General features: G+C 36.3%; 1 protein-coding gene across 3 annotated transcripts in view; it reads left to right on the top strand.

The window, feature by feature from the left end:
* The window catches only part of slc4a4a (solute carrier family 4 member 4a), a 99,805-nt gene that overhangs the window by 12,540 nt on the left and 71,620 nt on the right, over nt 1–15,645 (top strand). For all 3 annotated transcript variants that reach the window (XM_059338152.1, XM_059338151.1, XM_059338150.1), the window contains exon 2: nt 1,624–1,797. In XM_059338152.1, the coding sequence (XP_059194135.1) occupies nt 1,624–1,797 (174 nt within the window). The remainder of the gene's footprint in view (nt 1–1,623; nt 1,798–15,645) is intronic.

Raw genomic sequence — 15,645 nt, 5'->3', positions numbered from 1 at the left:
TACGCTGGCCGGAGAACGTGAGAATGTTCCCTCTTTAACTGTATGGAGAAGCAGCCAAGATCGGTTTAGGATCATGTTGTATTTTACTTGTTTTTCACAGCTAACATCCTGATTTTGTTAAATGTTGATGCATCTTGCATTTTGAATCTTTTTCTTGATAGGGATTTTTTTTCAACATATATTTATTGGTTTTTGTGTTAATATAACAACATCCAACAACCAAAACTTCACTGGCAGCAATGAAAACAATCATTAAAATATCAATAATACTGAAAAGGACCAAAACAAATGAATAATTAAATAAATAAATAAATATAGAAAACAAAAAATAAATAACAAAAACACATAAATAAAATGAAAAAATTAAACTGTGGTGAGTATTCTTACTGTAGGTTACATTCCCAACAACAAATTAGATATTTTTCATTATCTTATTGTCCTTATCTGCATTCCTCAACAGTTCCAGAAATATCTTCCAAATGTTATAAAATTCAGAAGCCCTCTTTCCAACAATTTAGGTCAGTTTTTCAAGAGCCAAACTCGATGTTAAGTTATTTAACCAGTGGTTAAAAGAGGAGCAACCAACATTCTTCCAACGTAATGCAATACAGCGTTTGGCCTGTAGTAAACAAAGGTCAACCATTTTTCTTTCATTACAAGATAAAGTACATATAGATCTGGATAAATACCTAAAATACATAACGTAGGGCAAAAAGGTACAGGGGAAGTTGTGATCTGAGAAATATACTTTAACACTGAGCTCCATATGTTCCAGTTGCCATAAGGTGGTTGGAAGCCAAATATACAAAGAATTTGATTGGAAGGTCAATATTCGGTTCTTCAGAACGCCACTAACAACTATTGATTCCAAGATCAATCCCAGCAACAAATGTTGGAGGAACTGTGGCGTGGTCGGCCACCATACTCATATATTTTGGGACCGCCCGAAAGTACAAACATTTTGGAAAAATGTCAAAGAAGAACTGGAAAAAAATTTGGCAGTGGAACTTCCAATGGAGTCTTTGTTATTTTTATTAGATGTGTTTCCTGACCACCTGTTTACCACAGAACAATGTTATATATTACACATTTTGTTAATAATTGCAAGAAAAATTATTACTATAAATTGGATGAAGACCCCCATGATCACTCAGTGGTTACAGAAAGTAAAACATGATGGAATATATGACTGCCCAATTACAGCTAAAAGTACCTGTTTTTATGAGAAGGTGCACCCCAGTTACCGACTATATCGTTTAAGACTCTTATACACTATTATTATCTAAAATATCCCTTTTTATTTTATTTTTTGGAATACAGAACCAGATGAAATATGTGCAATACCCTTTACAGTGCCATTTGTGTGACAGATGAGACCCAATCTCAAGATGTTTTGATTTGTTTTCCTTTGTGATGTTAATTGCCTGTTAATGTGCATAAAGGCAATAAAGGCAAAAAACAATGAGTTCCAATCTTGATAGGGATTTTAATTACAACTCGTCATTTTGCAGGAAGTCAGCTGTGAAGTTAACGAGTCTCTTTAGCATCATATCAAGCTGTATTTGTCAGGATGTTTGGTGCCAGAGAGTTCATCTGTTTTTTGTTTTTTTTTGCTTATTGCAGGTCATCACACCATTTACATCGGCGTGCATGTGCCCAAGAGCTACCGGCGTCGGAGGCGTCACCGCCGGAGAGCCGGACACAAGGACAGAAAGGAGAAGTTGACGGAGAACACCTCTGACAAGTCGGACACAGAAAACAACGATGAGGCCAGCAACAGCATCCTCAAACCTCTCAGTAAGTTCTGACGGACTCCATGTCCAGGCGGATTAGGCGTCCTGTCTGTCTTTGCTGAAGAGTGCTCTGTTTTCCAGAAAAAAAAAACCCTGTAACTCTCTGTGACCCCGAAGAAGTTGCTGAGTCCACTTAGTGGCCAGAAATAGCCGTGCATGTCCTGCTGACTGACGAGTGTGTTTGGACAGAGCAGAGTGAGTTTTCATTGAAGTAATGGCTCCTCAGACATGATTGTTCTGGTGCTGATATGAGTCTCCTGAGTACAGTGTGTAAGTGCATGCCTTCCTGGGCTTTTGTCCTTGGTTGTAGACATAAGTGTGTCGGTCTTTGTGTGCGTGGCGATGTGTCGGCATCTATATGTGTTAATGCTCGCGTTCTTGGTTGACTGGAGCTTCCTCTGTCCCATAAAGAGTGTAAAGGACGATATGCCCTCAGGCACAGCTGCTTTGATCTGTGGGTGCACGGACAAAGAGCTCCGGCCAGTTCGAAGGGAACTAGAGAAGGAAAGGGAGGAGGGAAAGGTTACATTGGGTGGCACTCAGTTAAAGTGTAAGCCCAACTCTTTCTTACTCAGCATTTTTTCTCCGCAATGCTCAAGTTAAAGTTTGAATCAGTATAAGACTGAAGTCCAAAATGCATTAATACAATCTGTAGTCAGCGCCCAGGGATTTATAATGTCACAGAGGTCATGAAAAAATGAAACTACTGTACAATTTATGACAATAGTTCTGAGGTCTGGAGGTCTGGATCTAAAGGGTGTCAAGGTGATGAACAACTGAGAAAAGCTAAAAAAAAAAAAAAAAGAAGAAGCATATTGCTTATTGAGACAATTGTGTTTCTCTCTGACGTTTTCATATCTTTTTTGGTGGAAGAGTTTTACTTAATTGAGGCTTCCAAAAAAGCTATCCACAGTATGAGAAGGGCTCATAGACATAGAAGGTCACTGGCCAAAAAGGTTGGGAACAACAGATTTGTCTGTGTTGTAATACAGACAGTAGTGGAGGGTAATTCTCTGTTTAAATGAAGTCCATAGGGCTGCACGATTATGGCCAAAATGATAATCACGATTATTAGCCTGCTGCCCCCGCGACCCGGCCCCGGATAAGTGGACGAGAATGGATGGATGAATGGATGTAATCACGATTATTAATCATGATTATTCATCATGTTAGGGAAAACATCTGTATTTTTATTGCACCACTTTTAAACAAACAATAGGAACAGTTTTTAGTGTCTGGTGCTTGTTGTAAACAAACAGAGATCGCTAAGTGAACACCTCCTGCAGCAGCAGCACATACACACTGTACTGCCACAGAGCTAACTGTTAGCCTGTAAGCAATTTGCAGACTGGATGCTAAGGGGTTAACATCCCCTCCGGCTCTGCAGCTGGGAGAGACTGCTGCAGGAGGACTGTGCTGTTACAAGTCTCCAATAACACCAGAAAAACTCGCTGGATTTGTTGCCAGTCACTTTTTTTGAAAAATATTCGCTAAGGGGGTCTGAAAAGTTGCTAAATATAGCAACAAAGTCGCTAAGTTGGCAACACCGATTCACCGGCTTTTACAAATGGCGTGTGTTGTTGTGGCATCACATCCTGCTTAGCGCTTGCTCGTTATTTATTTAGGCAGCGACATGAAACCTTAACTTTGCGACTACTGGTGTAGAAAGTGCTTGATTAGATATGCAGGAGAGCCGCATTTTAAAATGGAAATATCGCCGACGATCAGGTTAATTTAATCGTGGCGGCCAAAATCGTGATCACGATTAAAATTTGATTAATTGTGCAGCCCTAGGTCCATGCATACTGTAACAGTAGTCCTCTGTGAATGAGGCTTAAAATGCCCTTGCTTTCTGTCAAATCCATTAATGAGGAAGGCCACTGTCATGTCAACACAATGTCATTTTACACATGCCTGTGTGCACATGAAGTGACAGGAGGACCTAAATACACCAGAAGTGGATTTTACAATGTGTACACATCACTTGATGTTGGGGGATTTTCTTCAGGACATAAATCCAATCAGACAGTAGATTACAGCCCATCTGCTTGTTGCTACTGACTGTGGTGATGCATATTTTGTATAAATTGTGAGTTTTATAGATTTTTCAGTATATTCCTTGACCACAGTCTGAGGTATCAAGCTACTTTGTGGACACACAGGTCTGTAATAAAGTGACTGAAGAAGTGATTATTGAGGTTATGTTGGAGGTTCAGATATCTTGCTGCTAGCTGTTCTGAATTGGAAGGAGAAGAGCAGTGTAGCTTGAGCTTTTCTGTCTAAGATTCTAATGAACCTGTTTAAGGTTTAGTCTAAAATTCAGTGCTTGTGAACCTTTAAAGCCAAGCAACCCCATCATTGACCCACTGTGATCATGTCCATGTGCTTCAGGCAGTTCAACCTCAGTTATGTTCACTTCTCATAAAGCTGTTATAGTAGTTTTTAGAGGCTCAAAGGTGAAACTGATTTTTTTAAACAGAAATCATTCTTAATTACCATTGGTCTCACAACCCCAGAGATTCATCCTGCTTTAATGCAGGCTCTTGACTTCAAGATTGGGAACCCGTGAAGATAAATTACTGCAGTAACCTGCAACCTCTTCATCAACAACCTCTTTGTTCATAGAAATAATTGTAGTTTTCGTCTGAGTGACCCTGAAGACAATTCTTTGCAGCTTGTAGTTGGACGAGTGGTTGCCTGTCTCCATTTTTATATTTATTTTTATAAATGTGTTTATTGAAACACATCACATCATGTTACATGACCTTTACAAATAGATGCGTGATTTTTTCCCCCCCTCAAACAAACAAACAAGTAGAAAACATACAAAACATTATCCCACCCCCACTTTTCAAATAGAATATCTCATCAACCACCTTACATTTGTACATTCATATTGATGTCAGAGCACAGCTGGACAAAAAAAAAAACAGACAGTGTTGTTAACTCCTACACCATAGGAGTTGTAGCTACATTATTGAAATATGAGATAAGAGGCTGCCGTGTAGTATAGAATATCTCAGTTGACCCTCGGAGTGAAAATTTGATTATTTCTAATTAAAGGAATGACATTAGGTCAGTCTGCAGATTGTTCTGCTGGGGGTTTAGGCAACTTCCAGTGTAGAAGGATACGCCCAGGGCCGGTTCTAGGCAGCGTATATGAGGGGGCAGACAGAGATGTGAAGGGGGCATCATGTGGACACATCATGCTGCAGCACTTTTGTTTCTGTGCTTTTAGTAATGATGCTTTCTTCATTGAAAGGGCTCTATGTGTCCAACCCCAACCTGGAGAAGTGGATTCCACTTTGTCAGGCCTCTACCTTCAGACCTGAAGACTAAGCTCCTGCTGGTTTAGCTCTTAAGGTCACTGAGGCACGCAAACCCCCTGACCACAATAAGGTGGCAATCCCTCGGGGGGGGGAAACTGAAAAATAAAAATAAAATAAATGAATAAAATAAAACATCCTTCATCCAGATTTCAACCAACAATCGTGTATCGTTTGTCCCTTTTTCGGCTGATTTTTCTGCTACTGCTGATAATTTTGTCAAATTGTAATGTATATTAATGTTGTGAGTATATTAAAATGTGCTTTCTCAACTTCTAAAATTTTGATTTTAGGGGGCAAGGCATTTATTTTATTTACATCTATCTTGCCCAAGCATAGAGCCGGCCTCGGATACGCCTGCAGACAATCAGAGAGGCAAAAGCTAAAACATTTAATATCTGCTTACTGAATTCTGAATAATTTGAGGGAACTCCAAAAATAGCAATGAGCAGACAGGGAGTGATAGCTCCACCTAAAACCTCTGACATGATCTTGAAAAAGCTCTTCCAGAACCCTGTTGGCTTCAAACATGAAAACAGAAAGTTGTGGCTAAGTCAGCTGGGACAAAGGCCCATCTGTCTGTCTCCATTGACTGTAAATACAGACAGATGACACATCTCCACTTTTTATTACAGATTTTAGAACACCATGTTGTTTCTTTCCCTGTTGGAAGCCTAACCCTAAACCCAAGTGGTTACTGAACATTTAGATGACCTGGCAGTATTCTACTTGCTAACAATGGTGGATTGTGTCTGAAGTCTGCTTTAGGTTGGGGTAAATATTCCAACTTGTTGTGTGTAAACAGTGTTGCCGTTACTCTTCGGCCTTGCTGGTTCATTTGCTCACACATGGTTTAACAAAGTTAGTCTTTTTTGAAACCGCTGCCTGTATTTGCAGATAAGATGGATCACAGCCTGGACGACGTTGTGGAGAAGTGTTAGGGAGTTGTGTTTGTGGTCACCTGATGCAGAGTCCTCCCTCTCATTTATCAAATGCCTTTAGTAAGACTCACAGGTGATGCATTAAGGTGCGAGATTATCTAGTAAAAAACAGCGTGATTGTTTCTTCTCATAACTGAACATTCCATTAATTTTTACAGATGTGACAAACCAAAAAGGTTGAGGTAGAAAAAATATTTCCAAATCAGCCAAATATCTGTGATTAAGTATCCTGAAGAAAGTGACAAATAGATAGTCAAGTGATGAATAAGAAGACATTAAAAACACTGACTGTGTAGATGTGTATAGTGTCCTACAAAGTCTAATTGCAGTAACTATATTTTTGGTCAAAATTGAGGTATAACTAAAAACGAACTCCTTTATGTCTGTTTTATCTTGAGACAAAGTTTTAGATTTCAATTTTGCTTTTTTTCAGAGAAATAATGATATAAAAACCACAAAATCCAACTCAAAACAAAGCAGTAATTGCACTATATATACTAATTTAAACATAAAAATAATAGAAATTATAAGTTTATTTGATAGGGAGATTATTATCTAGATAGTGATGAAATAAAAAGGTGAGATAAAATGATATTAAGACTAAAATATAAAATTTCTTTATAATATTAAGTCTAAAATTTGCACATCTTTGAATAGAGTTGTTTAACACTTTTAAATACATTCATAACAAAATCAATTTGAAAATGTTTATTCACTGAAAACAAAATATAAAAGCTGAAAGAAGACAACAGCATTGTTGTTACTCCACTCTATCATTAATATTAGAACCTTTTACAGCAGTGCAGTAACTACGTTTTCGGGGTCAAAGGTCAAATAAATCGTCATGATTTTTGAGCATAAAAATTACATCATCAATACATGTAGAAATAAGTGTCATATCACTTATCTACATATAACCAATTTATCTGGCCAGTTAAAACACGTTAAAATACTTTAAAGCAGTTTTTGTCAGTTTTACCTTTTATGTAGTTACTGTAGTTAGTACTTTGTAGGGCGGTATAGTGGTGAAGGTATATATATTTTCAGGTACTCACCTTTTTATTTTATTTAATGGATGATTACCCTTCAAGACTATTCTATCCCAACTGCATTTAGTCCTTCAAAATACCCATTTATCTTCTTTTTTACCTGCTAAAACATTGCAAAAATACAAAAAAACATTTGTGTCAAAGGTGAAAAACCTGATTCTTGATTCCTAAAAGTCAGGCTGAGATGAGAAAACGTGAAACCCTACACATAGGGATTTGTTTACAGCAACACTGATGATTCTCCATTGATGGAAAATGCGACTATGTTGGTGTGATGTTGAGAACGTGAGCTTTGTTTGTTAACAGTCAACACTGTGATGCTCTGCTGGGCCATATGGGCGAGATGGGTGAATGCTGTTGTTGTTATGTAAAAATCTGTCATGGAATTAAAGTGTTAATGAAGCGCGCAGTGAGACATCATAACACAGACAGAGCGGTACAGTTGGTATTATTTTTATAGCCAGTGGTTCATTTACTTTATTGTATGTAAACAGACTTTTGTACCATTTATACTCCATTTAATGTGAAGTACGCTGTCGCCACGAGTGCCTTTTTAAAATGAATTACTGATTATTTAGTTTAACAGAATATAAGTGTTTTGTTCCTAATGGGTGATTGTCATGAAGCCAGTCTAAGTTCTGTCTGTGAAGATTATAAGGACATACTTTATTAAACTAAATATATTTCACTTTTATATGAATGAACAATATAACCATAATGAGGCACGATTTATTGTTTTGTGTTAAAATAATATTTTCTAGATTTTTAAACATATTTTTGATTCACAAATTCATTACTGTAATGCCTCCAGATAAAAATGTCATGGTTTTACCACACTTATGTACAATAAATATTTAATAAACTTTATAAAAATAAATATACATTTGTTTAAAAAAAGTATAATTTGACTGAATATAATCAAATATAATGTTTTTTGTTTTTTTTTGTCATTAACTTTTTTTTTTTTTTTTTAAATGAACAAACAAACAATCAACATGAAGGCCTATAGACAAATACAGAAAATATCAAGGGAAAAGTAAAAGCGTACAAAAGGGGATTGGAAAACACCCAAAAATAAAAAAAAAAATAAATAAAAAAAAAGGGGAAAGGTACAAAGAAATGAAAGTATTCTGATCTAATCTGAGATTACCTGAAATCTGGTTTTATGGTAGAGACATATGTAATCCATTTTTGCCAATTTTCAATAAATACCTCTTTTTGTGTTCTTAAAATATAATGGTTTTTAACAATGTATAAAGAACAAAATCTGAATGAAAATTGATGAGAAAAAATGGTTAAATGTCACGGTAATGACAGAATCATTTGCATTAAAATGTGTGTATATTTTAATAAAATACATTTTGGTAATACCAGCTACCCTTGAGCATATTTAAGTGTTTGCCAAAGATAAAAAAGAAGAAAAACTTTCGTTTTACGGTAATGAATGTTGCTCACAGTGTCTCGAAAAATGTCAGAAAATACCTTAAAATGTTTTAAATAGATTATAAATTCTTATCAAATCAAAAAAATAAAGAGATGCCACTGTGACACACGCAAACATCATATTAAAACACACCATCTGTGACTGTAAGATGAAAATCCTCATCAACGGGGATATATTCTGTCTTGCAAGTTGAATCCTTTTGATTATTTATTTTACAAAATTGGAAAAAATTGAATCTGTATGTACAGGATTTTTCCAAGTGCCCACAATATTGGAAGAAAATGTGGACTCCATATGCTAAACATACTGAATTATTTACATGTGAACAACCTCTCTTGTCCTCTTCCCTCTGCTCTGTGCAAACAGACTGCAGTTTAGTCGAAGATTCATTGAATTTTTGTCATGTGACTGTTAGTCTCAGCTGACTCACTTATGACTTCCAAGAATTGAATGTTTTTTTGCAGGATCTGGTTAGTGCAAACAGTTTTTACACGAGAGGTGTAGAATTAAGGTATTTTGATGATATATCACTATTTTAGGCTTAGATTTGGTTATTTTGTCCTGACAGTGCTTGATTTTCTAAAGCCTGATATCTAGTAATGGGGAAATCCAAAGCATGCTGTAGGACTTGTGGTTTGCAAAAGTATTCATACACCCTTCTGTTGATTTTACACAAATTGATATATCATTTTTTTAATTGGTCAATTTTAGTCAAACATATACAAACTTAGGCCTGATGTCAAGAGAGAGAAAAAAGTAATCAAACCTGAATATTTTTTTCAATAGTTATAGTGAAATAATAATTGCTTGATTGGAATGCACAGAGTAGGTTATGTCAACTTTTAGTGAAACTTGTGTTTTGAAAGCACTGTTCATTTTTGGATGTCAGCAAAAATAAAAAAAGAATAACACCCATGGTCCTCAGGGTTCAAAAAGGACCCCATGACATTAGACAGGTTTTAGGACATGTAGAAAAAATATTACCAACTTTTTTTTCACCTTTTAAATATATATATTTTTTTTTTCAAATTATTTTTAAAAGGCCAAATTACATTGAGCATGATTTCATGTGTAAAAGCAACAAAACGGTGAAACATCCAAGGGGGATGAATACTTTTGCAAACCACTGTAGCTACCTGGGGAAGCTAGTTAGCCACCTTACTGGCCTTCCAACATCCTGAATGTCATGAACAGTTGAAATAAAAGCCATTTATTATTGATTTATTTTCCAGTCAGTTCTCCAATTAACCAACTTTTGCTGGTAAAGTAACTCTAGAGCAGCTCTGCCTTTGAGAAATATTTGAACAACTAAAACTTGAATCTGCAGGCATGCAGAATCTGACAGGCATGCAGTATACCTAATGTCCTCCTGTTATCCATTGTGTTGTTCTCTCTGGGAAACATGGCCGCCCCCAGGGGGAAGGCCCTTGTCTGTTGTCTGGACTGAAATCCTCTTGTTTGGTCAGATGGACGCTGCAGGGACTGAGAGTACATCCTCCTGCTTACATGTGTGTCCACTGCAGGGCTGTTTGACCCCTGCTCATTCTGACCAACATGTATTTTCATAGCATTTCCCTCTTCCTCTTTGTAGGATCAAATGTAGATTACAAAGATTACTTGGTTCTTATGCAAATGGGTTTAATTTCCCAAAGTCGAACAAGCGAACACTGCAAAAAAAGGTGTGTCTAAAAACAAGATAAAAACTCTAAATCTGAGGGAAATGATCTTGCTGCATGGACAGATAATTTCACTTGACAAGATTTCTTAAATTAAGATTGTTAAATCTAGAAATAAGCATGTTGAACACTAATAATAAATTAAAATAATAGGAAATTAACTCTTAAAACAAGATAAATTAAAGCTTCAAGCAGCGATGAACTGGCCCGAGCAGAGCGACCTGACGATTATTTGTTTCTTACCAAGATAAAAAAACTTTAGATTTAAAAGTGTTAGATCATTGACCTTGTTTTAAGAGTTCATTTCTTATTTTAAGCGTTCAACATGCTTATTTCTAGATTTAACAATCTTAATTTAAGAAATCTTGTCAAGTGAAATTATCTGTCCATGCAGCAAGATCATTTCCCTCAGATTTAGTGTTTTTATCTTGTTTTAGAAACACCTTTTGAAGACTGCTGTGATGTATTCATGTTTTTGTGAATACATCTACAAGTGAATGTTTTTGCTGCATTGGAAGGAAACCTGCTTCTCTCAGGAATGGAAGTACAGTCGTGAGATTTATCAACATTGATTAAATAAATGCAAAGGTCGAGTTAAAAACCTGGCTATTTTTCATCTGGTTCCTGAAAATTTGACATTTTGGAGCAACCCAGCTTTCATATCGTAACAGTAATATGTGTTACAACATTTGCAGCTATTATTTTGAAGGTAAACTATAATATTTGAAAGCTCTTTCACAATGCTAGATATAATCTCCATATGGTGCCAAATATTTTCCCTGAGAGTAAGGAATCTTACTGAAGTTGCATCCCATAGTTTTTCATGAGAAATTAAAGTTAATATATTATAAAAGACTAATAGCCCTCTCCAGATGAATCTGCTGGTGTTTAAATGATTAACAACTACTTTTTCACATATCTCAAATAAGTGGGAGGTTCTGTAAAACCTTCTTCTGTGCTCACACATTGTAAACTGTGGAAATAGGTCTTGAGCTGTGAGACCAGATTGTCTACAGCAGGGGTGTCAAACTCAAATTACCTGGGGGCCGCTGGAGGCATTATTAAAATGACCAAAAAAAGACACAAAATGACTAAAAAAAGACACAAAATTACAAAAAAAAAGACACAAAATGACTGAAAAAACATTAAATTCTTTAAAAAAGACACAAAATGACCAAAAAAGACACAAAATGACAGAAAAAGACACAAAATAAATTTTTTTAAAAGACACAGAATTACCAAAAAAGACACAAAATGACTGAAAAAACATTAAATTCTTTAAAAACAGACACAAAATGACCGAAAAAGACACAAAATGACAGAAAAAGACACAAAATTATTATTTTTAAAGACACACAATTAGCAAAAAAGACACAAAATGACTGAAAAAACATTAAATTCTTTAAAAAAGACACAAAATGACCAAAAAAGACACAAAATGACAGAAAAAGACACAATTTTTTTTTTTAAAAAGACACAGAATTACCAAAAAAGACACAGAATTACCAAAAAAGACACAAAATTATTAAAAAAGACACAAAATTATAAAAAAAGACACAAAATTATAGTAATAAAGTGCCATTCATAAAAAACTCACATTAAACTTTCATATCAAGGTGGGGGCCACAAAATATCATCACGAGGGCCACAAAATATCATCACGAGGGCCACAATTGGCCCGCGGGCCGCGAGTTTGGGACCCATGTTCTACAGAGATATTCCTCAGTGTCGGAGGAAAAAATAAATGATATCAGTAGGAAAGGTCTGTGGATATTGATTGGATAAACGACATAAACCTTCGCAAGGCCATTACTTTGTTTGACTTTGTGTCTTTCTGGACGTGAGTTGTTGTTATGATGAGTTGATTTTTATTGATCGACTCTTAGATCAACAACGTCCCCCAACCACAAACATCCACAGCCTTTCTTTATCCCTTTATCCCTTTGTTCTTGTGTTCTGCACTTTATTTACTGCAGGAAACAACCAAGATGGAACATTTTAGGACTATAAGACAAAGCTGATATTATTTCTCAGTCTAGACAATCAAGTGTTCTTGCATTAAGATTTTAAGGCTACAGATCATCACATAATAGATTGTAGTAGATGTACAACTAGCTATACACTTCACTGTTTCTTTATATCTGCTTTCTGTTCACCTGTATCTCATTTACTTAATATTACATTTTCAGAATGGCCTAATTGGCTTAATTAGTCATTAGTAGGGCAGAATGATTTCAAAAATATCCAATAATGGTAACACTTTATATTAGGGAACACATATTCAACATTAATTAGTTGCTTATTACCATGCAAATAAGTAACATATTGATTCTTAATGAGTCATTATTAAGTAGTTATTAATGCCTTATTCTGCATGGCCTTATTATACAACCAGTAAGACATTAACTAAGAGTTTTGCCTCAATAACCTCAGAATTATTGCTAATTAGTAGTAAGTAAGGAGGTTGTTGTATATGAGTTATGATCTTAATATGCTTTACTTTGTATGGACTTTATAATCTCTACATAGCGGTGAATGAAACCATGGAAACGGCCACCTTGTCCAGACCTTTGAAGTGACTGGTGGCTCCTTTTGGATGATTGGATGAGGATTGGTAGATTGTAATGTCAATTATTACTCTACAAAGTGGCTCACTGGTAGACTAACAATGGTGCAATATTCAAAATATGTCGATTTTATTTGTAGTTTTTTTGTGAAGCTCTGTACCAAACAAAGATTTTTTTCATATTTCATCTTCATCAGATGTTGCACCTCCTTTGATTTGGACATTGCATTTGTCCTTATTGTGATTTGGATAAAATTATGATTAATTAATGAATTAAACATACGTTGAAGGTGGTTTAATGGTTTACATTGCACAACATGTGATTGTTGTCATTGGTAATTATAAGTATTGAAAGAAGGTCTTGCTGTTTGATGTTAACAACTGAAGCATTGTCTTCTGATAAAAGCTGAACCCCTTGGTCCTTGAACACTCTTTGAGCACCTCTTCTGTTAAATCTTCTCACCCCAGTGTCACAGTAAACAATCATTCATTTAACAGACTCACTCTATTTAGTTAGTGAATGCTTTCATTTTGTATCACTAAACACTTTCTCTGATTAGACCCAACACTTGCCCTGAAGATCTCTATTGATTCTGCCTCACAACAAGACATGCACTCAGATAAACAGTCCTTTAATCTAGTCTACATATCACAACGAAAGGCAATACAACTTTACTGCTAACATGAATGAAAATCAATCCTCTGTAAGAGAAAGCATCTCTTAGGACAAATGACCTGTGACATAGTTAATCTCATTCACTCCTCTGTCTTAAAAAGCTGCAACTCCCCAGTTGGTTGATTTTCTGATATCTTATTGTAGAATTTGAATGCTTAATTTTTGTACTCTTTAGCACAGCTGTTTATCTCTAGTAACTAGGGGTGTGACGAGATCTCGTGCCACGAGAGATTTATGAGCTATCCAAATTTCTAATTGTGACCTGTGGGGGCAGTAAAAGGAAAAGAAGAAGAGGACGTTTTTGGAAGTTTTTTGGGTTTGTTGCCCGTAGGCAAAATTGTGAAAAACAAAGTTTTTAAAATAACTTTTAACATAATTTATTTAATAAACACGTGTAAAAGATTCAGTAGCTTAAACAGGGAACAATACATAACATTTTAAATTTAAAAACATTATAAAAGGAACTTTTTAAACCGGTTTCCTGTCTGAATGTTGCCTGTAGGAAACATTGAACCATTGAACCAACGACCCATTGAAATTAATGTCTTCAACAGTCTAAGTGTATGAAACTATCATAAATGAAGGATTACTCACCTATCAGTAGGAATATATTTGTTCCAGATTAAAAAGGGCCAGAAAATGACATTTTGAGTGATTTTTTGTGGCGCAGAATGGCAAAGCTGTTTCCTTTGGGAAAAGTCTGCAAAATAGTGTTTCAATATGGCCTCCTGGAGGTCATGTGACAAATTAAAGCATTGCTATTGGTTCCCTATACTCTTCCCTCTTTTTTAAAGTATCGCATCACTCAAAAACATGCATTGTAGAAATCTGACAGGCCAAAAAAGGGGCAACACCGAACCATAGAGGGTTAAATGATTCACAAAAAATGCTGGTGATGCTGAGTGTTCCTGGACAGAGCCCTGCTTTAGGCCCTTTAGTAAACAAACTTAAACTTGCCCCTGCTGTGAGTCACATAGGGCTGTTTACAGTGAAAACACAAAGAAAACATTGCTGTACATTCACTATACCTGCAGACAGCCTAAAGGCCATTTAATTTCAGTGTGCGTCCCCCCAGCTGGTATTTGTTATGTTCTCATCAGAACTTGCCCACCTCAGCTATCACAACAAAATACCAGAGCTCGATGTTCTGAGTATAAATACTGTGCTTTCAATGAATCCCCCTCTGGGTGTTACTCTGCATTCAGCCCAATCCCTGTCCGCTCGCTGCCTGTGTGCTAGCTGCCCTGCATACTGAGCGTCAGACTTTGTGGCATGGAAAACATTTCCTGTACTCTCACTGATCCTTTGAATGAATGACGCGGAGTTGCATTATCACTGCATGTACAGTCACAAACAATGAATGTGCTATTAGATCCCATGTAGCCTCATACAGTGCAGAGTTTTTCAAAAAGGTCAGAGGAGATGGAAGGTATTTGTGTAGGATGCATGTCAAGAGTGGGACTGAACAGGCCTTTAGTGGCAGTCACACTAAGCTCTCTGCCGGGCAGCGGGCATTCTTCCTCCATCCCCTATCCCATGAGCCTCTGCTTCTGGGACAAAGTCCTCTTTGTATGCCCATGGCTCTTGGCTAGAGCACACAGAGCTTTGAAATTGCGTTTGAACGATGGGATTTTCATTTCCATCCCTCCTTTTCGTGCTTGCTCTCACCCCTCTTTGCTTTCACTCTGCAGCGAGCCTCACCCCCTAACCCTTCTCACCCTTCTCACCCTTCTCACCCTTCTCACCCACCCTCCCACCTCTCTCCCTCCTACCACCAGCACTCTGCTTGCTACCAGCTTGCGTTTTTGCTGGAAAGCATAAATGGAGAGGGTCAAGTTCTCAGAGGATGCATTTTTGACTTCTGATTTTATTCTTTGGAGGTTGGAATATGTAAATATTATTATTGTTATTGTTGCTTAAAACATTCTAAAAGTGGATTAACATTATTTAACAATAGTTTAATTAGTTTTCAAGATTTACAATAAAAGGCAAACAAACAAAAGTAAATGATAACATGCTTAAAGAATGCAGAGCAGAACCCAAATCTTCATACGCACACACACACACACACACACACATTCACACTAGGTAGATTTGCACGAAATTATATATGTATACATACACGCACACATACATAAACATGCATGCACACGCATGCATACCTAAACAACATG

Source organism: Centropristis striata, chromosome 7 (assembly GCF_030273125.1).
Source record: "Centropristis striata isolate RG_2023a ecotype Rhode Island chromosome 7, C.striata_1.0, whole genome shotgun sequence".
Classification (NCBI taxonomy): Eukaryota; Metazoa; Chordata; class Actinopteri; order Perciformes; family Serranidae; genus Centropristis; species Centropristis striata.
This window is presented reverse-complemented; position numbering and strand designations above follow the sequence as displayed.